Below are 17,054 nucleotides of genomic sequence, written 5' to 3'. Positions count from 1 at the left end.
ACAAGGCACGGCTCAGGGAGACTGGTGTGGAATGAACTGAACTACCAGACTCCCTGTCCGGGGAGCTGGGCTGCTACGGGGAGCTCCCAGTTCCTCAGTCAAAGCTTCCCTGCACAGCAACCCTCCCCAAAGCTGGCAACATCAGTGAGAACCACGGAGTTCAATAATTTAACTTCTTGATAATACCAAAAAAACCCAAGATCGGGAGAGGGAAGGTGAGAAAGTTCAGTTCTCCCCTCCATCATGACAATAAGGGAGGGAAAAGTAGGAAGATAAAAGAGAAAAGTAAGGTAAAAACACAGAAGTTAAAAAGCTGTGAGAACAAGAGTTTCAAGGAAAATTAAACGAAGCAAAGTTCTTTGATTAAAACACAGAGGGCAACGGGTGAGCAGAGGGGAGGAAAAAAAAAGAAAAAGAAAAAAAAAAAAAACCACACTTTTCTAAAGATCTGTTCATGTTCCACTAAAGATCACTGGCTCTTTCAGCTGGCTGTGATCCCCAGGGCCCCCACAGCCCTCCTGCCTGCGCTCCCACCCACTGCCGGGGAGCAACCGAGACCTGGGCTCTTCATCTCCACGTCTGCGCGGAGTCTGAGCATAATCTGTCTGGGACTTGGCACTGAGGTACTTCCTAACAGTATTTATAAATCACTACTGACTTGGGGTCCGTTTAACAGTAACCGAGTGATACCAGCAAAGCCAGCAGTGAGCACAGCCCCGATGTCAGGCCCTTGCGAGGGACTCGCCGCAGAGCGTCCTCCCGCTCACGCCACCGCGCCGTCCCCACCTCCCCGGGGATGCCCCGCGCAGCGCCCGGCTTTCGGAGGCTTTGATCAGCCTCTGCGGGATGGAAATCAGAGGTGGAAAAAAGCACAATCCGAACCAGAGACTTCAACCTCCTCTCCCCATCTCAAACCAACTGTGCAGTGGGGCCTCAGCACGCTCACCCAGCCCTGGCAGCGTACAGCCCGGGCAGGCGCTGCGATCTGCTGCCTTCTCCTTGGCATGAACAACAGCTGTTGTTACGGGAGTGACTCGCGGCGCTCAGGACTCGACAGCGAGGAACCTACCGCTGAGGGACGGTCCCTCCGTCCTCTCCTCCGACCCTTTCCCCAGCGCCCCCCCCAGCCGTCACACGCCCTGGGCGGGAAATGGCGCCTCCACACCAGGAAGGTTCTGGAAGTGCAGGAGGGACCATGGCGGGCACAGGGAGCCGGGCAGGGACGGATGGCCGGGGAGATTCCCGAGGGTGGGGAGGCTCCGCGAAGTCCCTGGGGCTCCATCTGCTAGGGCTGGACCCGACCAAGCCGTAATTTATGGCACATTTCTGCTCTGGGAAACTGGAAGGCAGCCCACCGCTGGAAACCAGTAACGTCCACAGCGGTGGGGCTGAGGGGGGCCGGAGGCACAGAGATCGATCCCTTAACGTTCAGGAGAGCGGGAACCGATGCGTGGCAACACCTCAAAGGGATGGCGCGGGATAGAGTCACCTTCGGAGCGAAGACATGCGTCTTCCAGAAACACAGGAAGCAGAGCTAATGGATTTGTCCAAGCTGACCACATCTCCGTTTATTAGGCAAGCCGAGAAGCAAAATTGTGGAATTAGGAGGAAACGCAGCAAAGCATGATGGAAAAGAAAACAGATTAGAGGGAACGGGGTAATATTTAGAAGTAGATTATCAGTGTCCATCAGAGATCAGAGTAAGGTCAGACGCTGTGCTGGCGAGAAATGAGGAGCTGTGACGGTGACTCTGAAAGTTGTTCGTGCCATAGGACCGAGCCCAGAACTGAGGCACCATCCCAACCGGCCCCAGCTGGCAGCTGCTCCTGTGACAGCTCTTCCTGCAGCTGTAGCGTGGCCCTCAAGGGCTCCAGGGGCACAGGAGCAATGCCCTGACCCACCCCCAGAATCACCGCGGAGGCCCCAGCCCCTTCCAACACAAGCACGTGCACCTACCCCGTCCAAAGCAAGCAGCTACAACTGTGTAAGCGTGGCAAGAGAAGCCATCTGCTCAGTGTACCTTAGGTGTTCCCAAAACAGGGCTGTCGTGGGGTAGCTGGGCATTTGGGCACAGGGCAGTTAAGTTCCAAGAGCTCCATCCAGATTAGGCAGAAGACACATTCCAGGTGATGTAGGTTACAACAGCCTTATGCAGAGAAAGAACTCAAAATCAAACAAAGGAGTCACCAAGTGAATTTGGGTACATTGGGCTAGGTACGAGCTTGCAGGGAAGGGGGATGTCTGGATTGAAATTCTGGACTCACTTGCCTCAAATCTTCCTTAGATGTTAAATAAAGTGTTTTCTTCTGATTTATCCCCAGTGAGGAATACCAGACCCGGTGTGTTTGGCAATGAGGAAGACCTCACTGATAGGCAATGTTCATATCATATGCGTCATAAACAGAATAGACTGCTGTGTTCTATAAAAAGTATTATTAAAAAACAACCTCAAACACCTACTATCTTTCATATACTGATTCACTTGCTAGAAAGGTACCTCAGGATTAACAGATTACCAGTGCATTAGCATTCATGTTCCGAATAAAGTGTCTCTGGTCATTTTTTCACGTGTGCACAGACTGGTAACTTAAAGGCAATGTGAAATTGTTTTGGATGCTAAATAATATGCAGAGGAAACTGCATGAGATGGCAGGGAAGAGAAATGTGACTGTCATTAAGTCTCTAAAGTACACTCTTGCTTTAGCCCCCTCCTCCCCCTGAGAATAATATGGCATTCAATTTTCCAATTACATAAATACATGAACACTGGATTACTAGAGGCGGATAACTGAATATTTTGACTATTCTACAAGGGACCCTTCATATTTGAAGTGGGAGATAAACAGGGCATACTGCATCAGCCCGTGTATGCACAGGCTATAAAAACCTGAATTAGATCCAGAGAATACAAAGATCTCCAAAACAGAGAGAGATCTTACCAGTGTTCATTATATACCATAGTTAATTTATTCCACTGACATCAGGGTAACTTATACAACAGCAAAACCTGGATATTTTAGGCCGTAGACTGTACTACTTGAAAGCTGTAAGGAAAGGCATTTGCAGTTGTAGCATTTCAAATCCGTCTCTTCTATAACTCTCTCTTCACAGGACATCAATCACCAGATGAGAGAAACTGTAAGCTATTTTCTAGTAACACACTGCCAATCGCAAGACAAATGTCAGATGTCACAAAATGAGAAGTAACCATTTTTCAACTTGTGAATGTCTTCAAATATATTACAATGGAAGTGTGAAAAAAAATGACCCTTTCAGCTTCATTTGTTCTGACAGATGCCAGACCTTGGAGTTTGGCATTTTATCTTCATATTGCAATAATCTTTATGAAACTTAAACAAGGCTGAGGGCAGTGGCATTAGTCTACAATTGTCCTTTTTATGTACAATACATAAAATTTCAAACAGTCTAACCACTGAACTAAAAAACATCATCTACTACTACTTTCATTGGAATTACAGAAAAAGGTAAGAGAAGAAGAGATGCCCACGCCCAGTATTAACACACAGAATCACAGAATGGTTTGGGCTGGAAGGGACCTTAAAGCCCATCCAGTCCAACCCCCCTGCCACGAGCAGGGCCACCTTCCACTAGCCCAGGTTGCCCAAAGCCCCGTCCAACCTGGCCTCGAGCCTTTCCCAGGCAGAGCAGGGGACGTGCTAGGTGTTAACTTCTGCGTTGTATTGCCATGCTGCTGATTGCCACTTAGGAAAAAACGCATGCTGCTTGGAACTAAAATCAGGAAAGGAACTCGAAACTTTTCCTGAAGTAAAAACTCACTCAATACTGTGTGTGCATTTAGTCCGTGACATTAAGTGGGCTGCACTGACAATGTGCTTCCAAGGTCGCGTTTCTGATACACCAGCCACTGAACATGTTGACGTGGAGCTCATCTTACAGCTTTGCGATTTTTGACAGGATGAGGAACGCTAGAACGTAAGCAGAATCATTAGCATTAAAGAACAGAACAAAGGAGGAAAAATCAAACTCAGATGTAGACATATATTACTGTAATAAAACACAAGACCAAAAAGAATCTGACTGAACAGCCCTGAAGCTCCAAATTACTCCTGTTCTTTCAGTCTGTCTCCTGTTCTGCTTAGCCCCTCCCCAAAAAGAGTCTGATTACGGAAGTCACAGTTCATTTCTTGAAAAATAAGACTACTCTGTACAACTCAGCATTCTTGTCAAAATAACCTCTTAAATAATACAGATCTAATTGGTACAGTTATACGGTTATTTAAGGGAAAACATTCAGAATATGTGCAAATACAAAAAAAAAAAAAATATATATCTGCTCTTGATGTTACTGCAGGTCCAAACAGGGTAACAAACACGCAGAAGGCAAAAAATAAGCAAACCTAGAATACAGTCAGTTTAATCTAAAGTTTCACTGGAATTTAAATGAACTCTCAGGCCTTTACACTGTAAAGCTTTTTGCAGAAGCAGTGCATAGTACCTGAAGACAAAACCACCACTTGATTCACCAAATTTGACTTAAAGAAGTAAATTTTTTTTCTGTGAATAAGTGTGAGCTTATTGGTTCTGTGGAAGCAAAAGGATAAACATCTTTAGTTTTTCTTTAAAAAATTAACAGTGCTTGTCATGGCAAAGACATGTACAAAGAAGTAGAAGCCAAAATATGATTTCAATGTTTTAAGACTGACTTTAAAAAAGTAAGTACATAGACAATGACCAATCTGTATTGATTCCAACATGTACAGTCCAAGCCACTGAAAGAAGAGAGTCGAAGCCTGAAGTCTGACCACAAACATAATTCCAGGTTTCAGTTCTCCAAAGTCCACAACTGGTACTTGAGACCGCAGCTCCGTACTTGGTTTCCATGGTACGTCCAGTGCATAGACAGCAACGTAATTCCTTTGAGATGAGTGTGCCCCTCCATCAGTGCAGCCGATCCCATCATGCTGGATATCTTCCTGCTGTATTTTGGTCCTTTCTTCACATGCAGTTTTCTATACACTCGGGATGAAAGCACAGTTTGTCACGTGAGGTGTACTCTAGGTCCAACAGAGGCAAATAAATAAATAGCCATTATCAGGATCATTCTTTATTTGAGAATGGGAGCTGGCAGTAGACTTCTTGAAGAGCATAATTAAAAAAACCTGAAATAAATGTGACTATCAGATGCAGGAATTCAAGAGTCTGTCCTCCTGCAGTACACGTACATACCTGGGGATTAATTCTCAGTTCTGTCCTGGTGAATCAGCACCGTTAATAGCGATGATTTCTATAATCTGCAAATTTACTAGCTGTGGCAGTGTGATTCAGGAGGGGGGTGTGTGCAGCTGGTGTAAGGTGAAGTCCATCTGTCTGACAAGGAACTACTGCACTTCGGCGCTCCACAACCCCACGGCCACAAACCAGGCGCTTTTCATCCAGGGCAGCCAGATGATACTCACAAAAATCGACCAGCGATGCCACTTGCTCATGAAGTGGGAGGGACTTGTATTTTTTCTGAGCCAGGCAAAAGAAAGCTTCGACAAAAGCTTGCAAACACATTCCTGCAAGGAAAAGGTGTTTATAGGAGATTCACAGCACAGCGTTCCCTAGCAAACTGCATTCTGTAAACATAATAATATCGCTCGGTTCTTCTGGCAGCAAGGCCAAATGTGTGTGTGCTGGGTGTGGACACATACAATTGTGGTAGTTAACGTCTTTTAATTTAAACAGCAGCCATCCAGACTGCTCGCTAAGACACCGTCTGTCCTTCGAAGACCAAAAGACAAGGTTTTATTTGACATCAGCCTGGCAAACTGGTACAGCAACCACTGACTTTAAGATATTGTGCAATTAAACTGATGTAATATCAGCCTTGATTTCAAATATTAAATTGAAACTAGACACACCGTAACGGATTGAACTTCAAGGAAAACAATCCACCTGGAGAGGAAACCAGGTTTATACCAGCACCTGAATGGGGTCATTTAAATCTTACATATTTAGAGATGGACCTAAACAAAAGTTCAAATGTAGAACTACTGAAACAGCATGGCATTTCAGTCTGTAGCACTATAAGGATAACGCCATTACCAAGTACCACCTTCTCGCACAAGTGAGTTTATCTGAAGGGTTACTTTCCTTCTGCAAAGGCTAAAATCCTTAGCTCTCCTTTTGAAAGTCAAGAGGTCATTTTTTCAGCCACACCCAGTAACTCTACAATAGTAGTTTTGTTTCAACTGAATGAAAAAGAGCCAAAGTGTGTACGAAGGGAAGGTGGTGCAGCGCCAACAAACTCCTCTGCTATTCTCTGCTAGAATAAAACTCTGTTCTGCCTCTTCACAAACAGTAGTCCCCTGCAGAAGCCACATGCTGACGTACAGACTCCTCAGGTGGTGTCTGATCACATCTTACTAATAACGCATCACCACAGCCAATAGAAAGAGGGGCTGCACATTAACACTAATTATTGTATTTAAAACCTTCAAGCAATACCTACTTTAATTCTTAATTAAGAAGCCAGACCACAATTGGGTTTGCAGAATGCCAGCAACAAGGAACAGTTATAGCTGCTTTGTGCTTTAACTGGCTCTCCCAGCTTGAACATACACTTAAGAAGATTATTTTAGGATGAGATATTGAAAGGTTTGGGTTTTTTAACTTAATTTGGCTTCTTGATGCTGCAGGAAAGGCACCTTTTCAAAATATTACAATTACATTCTGAAGTATAATTTCAGCTAAGGCTGCAGCTGGAGTCGCTTACGATTTTGGCTGTAAAGTAGCTTGCAAAGGAATTGTTGAGTTATCTGAAAGAAGCAGCTGCCAGCTCAGTAAATTATTTTATCAGTCACAGCGAGCTGCAGGCAGGGAAAGCACCTTTGGTAGCATACACGCTTTCTCCCTCATAAGTGACACTCATGTGAAGCACTTAAATGAAAAAAGTTAGAAGCCGGTGTTTTACAAGAACAGCAATAGTTCCTGTCCTGGTTACAGCGGGAAGTGGGCCAAATGTAAAGCCAACACAAACGGTTGAGTATTTTGTGTTTTAACACCTACAAAACATCTGGGTCATTGAGAGTGTCAACAAAACTTAATTTCTGAAGGCCTGAAGATTCACTTGCATTTCTATTCTTTTTGGCTAGTGAAACTGTATCAGCTAACCACATAAATGACTTATACCCACACTGAAATGCTAAATGTAAATATTCAAACTTCACATACCTGCGAAACTAAGGTGACATTAACCCACCTAAAGTAGTACAGGAGTTCACGCGTAATAAACCATACTATCTCCTCTGCATTATACCTTCATTTTCTCCCTTCTCATTGTAGGTCTGGATTTATTCTTTCTGTCAGCCACGTGAACAGCCTATTTTACTTATTCTCTTTTCGCCTTATCTGACTTCATATACACAGACTCTACAGGATATATAGGACACATGTTCAAGCAAGACAAAAGAATACTTATCTATTTCATACAAATATAATCCTCACTAACATTCCTGAAGCTCAAACATTCAAAAAAAGGTTATATACAAATAATTCTGCTGCTGTCATACCTGACCACACTCCCACAAATGATTATGTGTATCACTGTTTCTTGATGTTTATGCAGGAGGGAACTACAGATGTACTTCAGGGGGGTGGGATCACAAATACAAAAGTCAGTCTCAAATTGGGAGACTTTTGATTCTTCTGCTATTTTAGCATTAAAAAAGACACAGGAGTATATACACTGATGTCCATGTTCAGCATTTCTAGGAAGATGCCAGCTCTGTGACCAGCATGCCAGTTTATACCAGCAGCACTGAAGTGGATTTCTTTATCCCGGCACTGATTTAAATGGAACCTTGACAATCTTCCTTGATGGCCACAAGCAGTAGTGGCATAAAACCTTCCAGAATACTCCAGCTGCTGTTTCCCTACTATAAATGGCTCCAAAAATGTCATCAGGAACATATTTTTTGTTGTTGAGATGGAAATATTAGGACAGTTGAAATAATTCAACATTTTACAAAAGCTATGGAAAAGCTGGCAAATTTATGGACTCAATTTCATACAGAAATGTAATAGCCATTTTGGAAATTAAGTCATATATTAAATAGTGTATTTAGGCCATTAATATAACAGGAAGATAATCCCTGAATGCTGCTATTTGATAGATTACTGTCTCAGATTAAAAATGTGACTAAAGCAGATGGGGAGGTGATTCACTACTGAAGGCTAGGTTGGCTGTTTGACCTAGCTCCTGTATGAACAATTTACAGCAAGGGGTGCTTGTAGCAAAAAAGCCCTGCTGCTCATCCCGAACAAGAGCCTATTTAATAGCTGAGCACTGCGCAAGTCTGCGCGGAAACCTACAGTCCTTCCCTCACCCAGGACAAAGACAATGAAAAGGAAAAAAAGGGGAGTGTATTGTTGGGCAGGGTGGGGCTCTCTGGGAATGGAAAGGATACAGGTGGGTTTGTTTGTCCCCAAAGTTAACGTTTTTTTTGGGGAACACAAGTCAAAGTGAGAAGTTAAGCATATTTATTTTTAGCTCCTGTATAGCACTCGCTTTGCTGAGGTTTTGCCAGACCACGTAAGCTCCTCCAGTACGGACATACCTTCCTGCACTGTAACTAAGTGGAAGGTTCCACTGGGAATGGTTTTAAATGTTTCTCTGCCAACAGCAACAAGCCTTACAAATGCAAAATTGCAAGCATAAAAAGGGGCGTGCAGAAGACTTGTTCCAATCAATAAACTGCAAACTAAGAGTGATCTGTTCTGCAGATAAAGGGAACCTGCCACAGTACTGAAAGGAAGAATTTGTTGTACATAAACATGCCTCAGATGTACATGCCTTGTGCCCATTTTTTTAATTGGAAGTTTGAGATATGCTTGAGCTGCCATAATTGCAAAAAACTCCAGCTTCCATAGCCTCTGAATACAAAATAGTGTTACCTGATTCTTTGTGGTCGATTCCCATGCTGTTCCACCTTCTTGTGATATCAATATATAAGATATCTACAGAAGCCATTGAAAAATTACTGTTACTCAGTTTGCAGTTTCTGTTAAAAAGAGACAAAAATAAAGAAGAAATTCTGATTACAACCAAACTTCCAAATCAGGAAAAATACTGCAAGGGCAACTGAGAGAACACTGGTAAGAAAAATTTACCCATGTCATACGTGCACACCCACTGTAAGACCCTCAGTCTCACGAAAGACACGCAGCAGGCAAGCCAATGTGTACGTATCTGAAATGGTACGGGCCCTGAATTTGTCACGTGCTGAACATCTCTTGCAGGTACCTGGTTCTGCTGCCTGTCCAGATCACAGAGGCACCTCCTCTGCCAGGGGTGGCTCTGGGCAGGAGGCGCAGCCCGCTGAGAGGTGTGCACCTGAATCCAGCCGGCGGGAGCAAGCTCACAGCAGCCTCTAGCCACAAGAAGGTACCGGTCGGATCAGAGATTAACCGGTTTATTTTGGTTTTGCAACAAAGCAGGAAAAAAAAAAAAAAAAAAAAAAAAAAAAAAAAAAAAAAAACTGACTATTTCAATTAAAAATATAACTTGATCGTTACACAGCTTTCTCCCAGGCTATCACTAGTAACTCTTCCTGAGACCATAACAGAATGGAACTAATCGGTACGCTGCAAAATCCAGCACGAATCTGCACAGACTATCGACACGAGACAGAGTCTGCACAGAGAAACACTCTTATTTACTGACTGATCCCGTTTGAAAAGGGTTGGAGGAAAGTCTTCAGGCACAAAATTACTTCTTCATGTCTGAACACTGAGCAGATTTACCCTGTGTGTAACTGAACACTGCACAGAGAACAGCGGCGTCTCGGGACACGTCTCGGGCATTTGGTGAAAGCACACGGCTGACACTTGTGTGGTCTAGGCCTGTCGTGTAGTGTTGATCAGTGTGTAAGAATCAGCCATCTGTCCAGGATTTCCAGATGTCTGGCAGCCTGGCTGAAACTAGTGCACATGCCAAAGAGCTGGCCAAAACTTCTAGCCAGAAAAGAAAAAAAAACAAAAACAAACAAGCAACATCTCCCCCCCCAAAAAATCCTGGATAATTTGAAATAATCTTACTTTTTAATAGCCTAAGCAGAGCTCCCTTAAAACAGAGTTAAGGTCAGCCCTAGATAGTCCCAAGAAAATCTAAGGCAGCCTCCAAGCAAGGATTAAAGCCATGTCTGGCATTTTCCTTTTAGTATGAAGAAATTATTGAAAGGGAACAGATTTTGATGAGCTAAAATTTGAGTAGATAGTCTCTGCAACTACTTGCCTGCGTGCACATGCACACACGCGCAAAAATCACACTTGTGGAGTGTTTTGTTCTTGAAAAACAACACAGCACACACCTTAGAAACATGACCTTATTTCTGAGATGGGTAGCAATGGCAGCACTTCAGAAAAGGGCCCTAGAGTTGGTATAGATGCTCTGGGAAAAAATAAACTATTTGCCAATATTAAAAGGTTTAATTTAACATGCATTAGGAAACTGCAAACACTATTTCATTGAGATATGGCATTTTATTTTAATATTCTTTAAAGAAAATGTTGGCATTTATTCTGTGTTCCCCTGACAAGTGCCAAATTAAGGCTGGACTAAACAATAGAAAACACAGAACTGGAAACAATCCTGTATGAGTCTGTGGATAGAGCAGATGCCTTCAGTCATTTTCTATACATCATAATTTGTATAAATCAAATTGTTTATATTCATTCCTGAATGCTAAATGCATCTGCATAGAAACAGGATCCGTGTTTTAAGAGTACATCTGCTGCTGATGCTTATTTTGTTTGTCATTGTCAATGAAAGACAGAAAATGAGATATTTGTACCATGACTAGAACAGATATATCCATAAAAAACAATGAAAAAAACCATCTCACAAATAAAAAGTGTGTGAAAAAAGTAAATTGAGTTCCTTGCTGTTGCAAGTTGCAATTTCACAATGCAAATCCTTAGTGACAATGCATCAGCCACCGGCATTTGGAAATCCTTTCCTGTGGCCCGGGGCAGATGGCTGTGCCCCCACAGCCAACAGAATCGCATCCAGTGAGCCAGTTGTCACCTTCTCACAGTGGCATTCCTACGATTTGCTAGGAACACGACACGTTGACTAAGACCACAAATAGTATCTCCTGAAGTATCACTGATCTGCCGTAGAATAAAGACCCAGGTTCTTACTAGACACGGTTTCATAGGTCAGGCACTTTGGAAGCTTGGAATGATAAAAATACATCTATTTTATTAACAAATACGCAATGGCTCAATGGAATTTATGGGGAAAAGTTTCTTTAGAAGGCATTAATAAACCTAGAAGCTAAAAGCGTACAAATGTTAGGGCCTGTTTTCATTCCACAAAACTCAAGCACAGGGACAGCGGTGCTACCCCATAGGATCGGGAGTTTCCAACACCTCGACCACGCTTTAAGCAGTTCCTAAAGAAACCCTTCACCTTACTAACCTTATAAATGTTCGGAAACCTGTTGGCCCCAGCTTTGTTGTCCCTTTTACACCAAGAAATCGGATAAACAGTGCAGCCACTCTGTCCACAAGTCGCAGATAGTTAAACTGCTTGGCGTACTTGGGAAACACTTGCTTGAGACAAAGGGAGGGGAGGCCAGCCTCTGGACTTCTGCTGGCCTCATATTCCAGTCTGTCTGCCCGTCCAGCATCCAACAGCTCCTCGCTTGCTTCTGACACCTGCTCCAATGTCTGACACCTGCAGCACATAAAATAATTGCATCTTATGTTAACCTTATTCTTACAAGATTCAATATGCTGTCTTTCTGGATTATTTTTTTTTAATTATAAACCATTATTTTATGAGATTTTTACAATAATGAAAAATCAAGAACAATTACTGAGGTTCCCTGAAGCAGAAATCACATTACAAAAGCATTTAAAAGGGTAACAGACTGTTTTCTGATGCTGTGTGTATTCACTGTGATGCTGTAGAATATCCATATTCCTTTCAAAAGGTCTTTACAACCTCACAAAAGGTAACGGGCTAACTTCTTCCACACAGACGAGGAAACACCAGATAGTAACAGCACGTTGGTGTTATCAGCATCAAACAAATACAGGTATGTAGAAAAAAAAGACAAATTCCGTGAGATTTCATGGAATATTTCATGGGAAACACTTAGAGATTGTAATAAACTAATGCTACTTAAACTTATTTTCCAGTAATGATTAAAAGCTTTCACCTTCCCTGACACATAAGGTATGAACAGTAAGATATATTTGCAAAGATGAAATTCTCACCATTCATTCAGAAGCAATACAGTTCACATAAATGCATACTGGCACTACACAGAAGAAAATTTCTGGGCAATCCCATTATTTTTTTCTTCAAATCCTCTGTGCATACTGTCAAAATACATTATTTCATCTTCATTGCCATTGCCAAATTCCCTGAACAAAGCTGATCGAGATAATGATGTTCTAAAATAAAAATTACATGTGTATTCAGCATGGCATATTTTTACTTTTTTTCTGTGTTTGACACCTCTAGATAAAATTAAAGATTGCGATCCTCGTAAGTTCAGGAAGTCTGATAGCTGATGGTAATTATTTGTCACCCACTAAGCATATGCAGGTTTTCATTTTCTTTCCAGTCATTTTTTCTAAGTACCTATCATCAAGAATAAGTATAATTCACACTAGGTACTAAACAAAAATTAGTGCTTTTACTACCTTGATCTTTGTGCTCCTGAGCAGATTTAGTGTCCTTCAGAAAGTTCTGTTCCAGCAGAGGATAACAACCAACATGGTTATTATCCACCCACAGCACTGTAAAAGTTAAGTCAAATCTACAGTAAATCTGTACCTTCCGACTTCGATTGCAAAAGGCAGATTTCCTTAGCCCTCATACAAGCATCCTGTAGTCAGTCATTCATTACAAATATCCCCATGGGATTTGTAGACTCTCTTCTCTACTAATTTTCCCTGAAAGACATTAATCCATTGCCACATTGTGCCTTCTTTCAGTACAGAATACTTCAAAGTTATACTTGCAACGTCTGGTGAGAGGTATAGTGAAAATAGATGTATGACAACTGTAAAACAAATGGTCCTTACAGGAAAAAAAAAAAACAAACCTGCAAAAAGAAGTTTTAATTAGGATGAACTAAATTGCGATATCTAATTTCTAAAAGACATTTTTGGGGCCAGGTTTCAAACCCTGCTCGAATCTGGGCTCTGAACTCATTCACACCTGCAGATGTTGCCTTCAACTGGCAGCAGCTCACATCCACGGCAGCACCTGCCCGCACTGTACCCGCAGACGTGACTGCTCAGTGCCAAACCAAGGCTGGAAACTTCTCCGGGCACCAAATGCCAGCTCCAAGTTCGTTCAGATGAGCTTTGAATGTCAGCAGCCGTTGCAACAGTTCTTTGTAAAAAGCATCGTGTTCAGCCGCTTTTGGTGTTTTAAGTCCTCATAACTGCCATCGCTGCTCGGATGGGACTGTCACACTGTCATTCACAAAGCATCTGTTCTTCTAAGACTATTGTTACAAAATTTTAAAGTTATGGCACTTCTTTTGTAGCCACACTTACATTCACGGATGTTGAACAGCTATAAATGTGTTCACTTCTGAGATAAAAGACTAAAAACTATTTAAAAAATAAATACAAATCTTAGGTAGTGCTTTGATAACACTCCGCTGCGGACAGTGAAGTAGAATAATGGTATTCTTGTCCTCAGTTAAGTAAAGTTCAATATGTTATTTGTTTTCCTATGTATTTTTTCGTGTTGGGTGGTGGTTTTCACTGCCATCGAGTACCCTCTGTCTGCCAAGAGCGAGAGTACGTACAGCCAAGAAACAATAAGCATGCAGGCTTCTATTTTTAATCTTAAAAGGTCTGTTCATGGATTTAAAAATTCAAATGTTCAGCCAGTTGAACTAGACCTTGACAAAATGTGAAACCTTGTACCCAGTAGGAGAGAAGGTTGTGTTGTTTGTAACATAACTCTCGTTTTAATGACTCCTGGAAGCCCCAAACCCCGTCTTATTTTAAATTCAAGAGTGGTTTTGATTGTACATTATTCATTCATCATGAATGTTTTCAGTTAAAAAAATATAAAGCTTCACTTAAAAAGACGCAAGTAGAGCTGAGGAAATGTCTTCTTTTTTTTTTTTTTTCTTTTTTTACAGAAAATGCTGAAGAGATTGTTAAAGTGATCAGCTTCAGAGCAGTTAATGATAGCCCCGGCGCTCCTCGGTGCAAGAGGGAGGCTGGTCTGCTCTCCAACCCCTCTACCTTACAGAGATGGAGGTCTGACTTGTGGAACAACGTTTCAGCGCAGTCTCCATCTGCAAATCCGTACCTCCTTCCTGCTAAGTAACAGGTCCCTGGAACTTCTGAGGAAGTACAGTAGTTTAGAAGAGGGGTTTTTCAGCCTTTCGTTCTTCAACGCCCATCCTCAAATGTGAAATGGTCAATGAAGAGAACAGCCAAACCATAATGGTAAACAAATGCTCTGGACACATCAGTGCTGGGAGCCACAGAAGACTGCCTGCCTGGCTGAGGAGGAATAGACACAGCCAAATTATTAAACAGGGCTAGGTTTGGTTTGCATTAGCGTCATAGAAAATTGTGTTTGAAGGAAAAAAAACCTGTATTATGTCAAAGAAAAAAAATACTGTTGAATATAATAAGGCAGAGGCTCTAAATTACCACCTAGAATTTCCTTCTTCCGCTCCTTTCTATGGAGAAAAGCCTACAGCTGCCTTTGAGATCATGGATAAAAACTCAAAACCAGCTTCCCATTTCAAACTTTTACTGAAACAGCTCTTAAAACTGTTTTTTGTGTTAGAAACTTTTGGTTTTTTAAAGAAAACCAGCTTTATTGTATGTTACTGCATGTCTTATTCCTTTCAGCCTAAATATTTTATAGACTTTCCCAACGTATAAAACAAGAAAACTTAATTCTAATCTTTATTGCCAAATCCTGTACTTCCATTAAGTAAAAAAAGAGAAAATGCTTCTTAATTTGGTTTCACAGGTTACTACCTTTATAAATTTTAACAATTTGTTTCCTTTTTTTTTTTTTTTTTTTTTTTCCCCCAACATTTTCTCACGTTTCCTTTGCTAATGCTGTATAACTTAATTAACTTGATCATCTAATTTGAATTAAAGTTATAATTTGTGCTTTTAATGAAAACACAACCTTCTGGAGAAAACCTCGACAAAAGCTTCTCCAAATTTGTAAAACTGAATTGATGCAGAGACTTCCCTGTTCTGCACACTCACCTGAACTGCAAGCATTTACCACTGACTGTATTCCGAGTATAATTCTCCACTGCTACCACAGACAGTACTCCAATAAAAGTTTATATCCTGTAGATCTATTCAACACACTTGTGTGCACCCAATCTCAATGCGCTCTCAACACAACTAATTAAGAAAAACTGCCTAGCTAGGTATATTACAGCCAGACTGTGTCGATATAAAAAAAAAAAAAAAGAATTTTACTGTGATCTGCACATTTTTGCAAGGAAACAGTGCACAAAGTCTTTTTTCGCCCTAGCACTAGATAAATCACGCTCGCTTGCAACGCACCGTGACATTTTGTTCTGCGTTTCGCCGCCATCTGCCATCGCCACACCATAAGGGTGAGCCGGATGACGTAACTCCCCAAGGGTCATGCACTCAAAGACTGGTAGAAGCACTGGCAGTACAGCTCCAAAAAGCAGAAATACAGCTCCAAGTCCAGCAACAATGAAAAAATAAGGAGGATTTTCACATTTCCACCATTAAGTCATCAGTCAGCTGGAAAACAGAGAAGTGCGCATTTTTGTGATGTTACCTGTCAGACTCCGAGTGTTGCTGAAAACTCCTGTGTGTATTTACAAGCCGGTTCTTTCTCACTCCAGAAAGCGACTTCCAAGAAACACTTTATATACCGTGTCGTTCAGGACTTGACCTTGGGAGTCTGGGCACAGCACACAGGGTTGCCAGGCTTGGCTCTAGTCTCCCTGAAAACCCTGTCAAATGTCTGCGGACAAGTGCTGCAGCGGAGTTGCGGGGCAGGGATCAGAAACTCCAAACTGCTGAAACAAATCTCCAGGAAGAGAATCTTGTGCAGGTTCCCTCCATTAGCTCCTTTCTCATGGGATTTACACCAGGGCAAGGGGAGGAGAAGAAAGCTGAGCCCCACACTTTAAAGCTGCTCCGTAGAATTAATTGTTTTGACTGACACAGCTGAGTCAGGCGAAATGAATGAAAGGTCAAATATAAGGTAATGCTTCTGTTGCCATACGGAATAAAAGCAAGGCTTAATTTACATACTAATGTCTGACCTCAATACATTAATTTCTCTAATTCCGCAGTTCATGACAGATCTCTCTTTAGAAATGATCAGCTGTGGAAAAAATATTAACTGCATCTTTAAAAAAGAATTTCAATTTTAATAAAGCTTATGGAAACGACATCTAAGTCTACTTATATTTTATACATGATTACTAATTTATTAATGTTTCCTCCATCTATGTTCTATCCGTTTCATTCTGACAGGCCTTAATCTTTATGCAAATACAAGTTGCTAAGGGACAAACAAATTTGCAACTACTAATTAAAGGCTTCAAAATTCGACGCATTTTTTGTGTACTTGTATAGAAAATTTAGCTGTCAAGTTCAGAGTAAAATTGGGTAAGAATTGCAATATTAATATTTCTAAGAATGCTCACTCGATATATTTAATATTTAGGGCATTGCTAGAAGTATAAATTAAGCAATTTTGGTATCAGCTGACAACTGCTTACCTAATAAAAGAAAATATTATGTTCTGGATTCTGAAGCTATAATTATTCCCTCAGCTGAGCCTCTATTCTCAAGGCAAGGACTATGTTAACATAGTTAAAAGCAAAGAATATTTTGCATGACAAATCTTTCTATCCACCCATTTATCACCACAGTATACGGACCTCCCAAGAAACAGAGGCGTGTTTGGAGTTACTGGAGCGTGCAGGTAGGAAATACATTCGTGTGCTCATTCGCAGAAATCTATCATTTAGGAAACAGTTAAGTCAAAGCCAGAACAGTGTCTCTGCATTATCAACCAT

At 41.6% G+C, this 17,054-nt stretch overlaps 1 protein-coding gene across 6 annotated transcripts in view; it reads right to left on the bottom strand.

Annotated features, from left to right (window-relative positions):
- Positions 1–3,903: 3,903 nt before the first annotated feature.
- TTLL11 (tubulin tyrosine ligase like 11) overlaps positions 3,904–17,054 on the bottom strand; it is a 45,704-nt gene continuing 32,553 nt past the window's right edge. For all 6 annotated transcript variants that reach the window (XM_026860444.1, XM_026860447.1, XM_026860449.1 and 3 more), the window contains 3 exons: positions 11,447–11,704; positions 8,920–9,026; positions 3,904–5,540 (listed from right to left, as the gene is read on the bottom strand). In XM_026860444.1, coding sequence (XP_026716245.1) covers positions 5,251–5,540; positions 8,920–9,026; positions 11,447–11,704 — 655 coding nt within the window. In that variant the 3' untranslated portion in view covers positions 3,904–5,250. The remainder of the gene's footprint in view (positions 5,541–8,919; positions 9,027–11,446; positions 11,705–17,054) is intronic.

The sequence above is a fragment of the Athene cunicularia genome (genome assembly GCF_003259725.1).
Source record: "Athene cunicularia isolate RWA chromosome 17 unlocalized genomic scaffold, athCun1 chr17_part1, whole genome shotgun sequence".
In the NCBI taxonomy this organism is placed as follows: Eukaryota; Metazoa; Chordata; class Aves; order Strigiformes; family Strigidae; genus Athene; species Athene cunicularia.
This window is presented reverse-complemented; position numbering and strand designations above follow the sequence as displayed.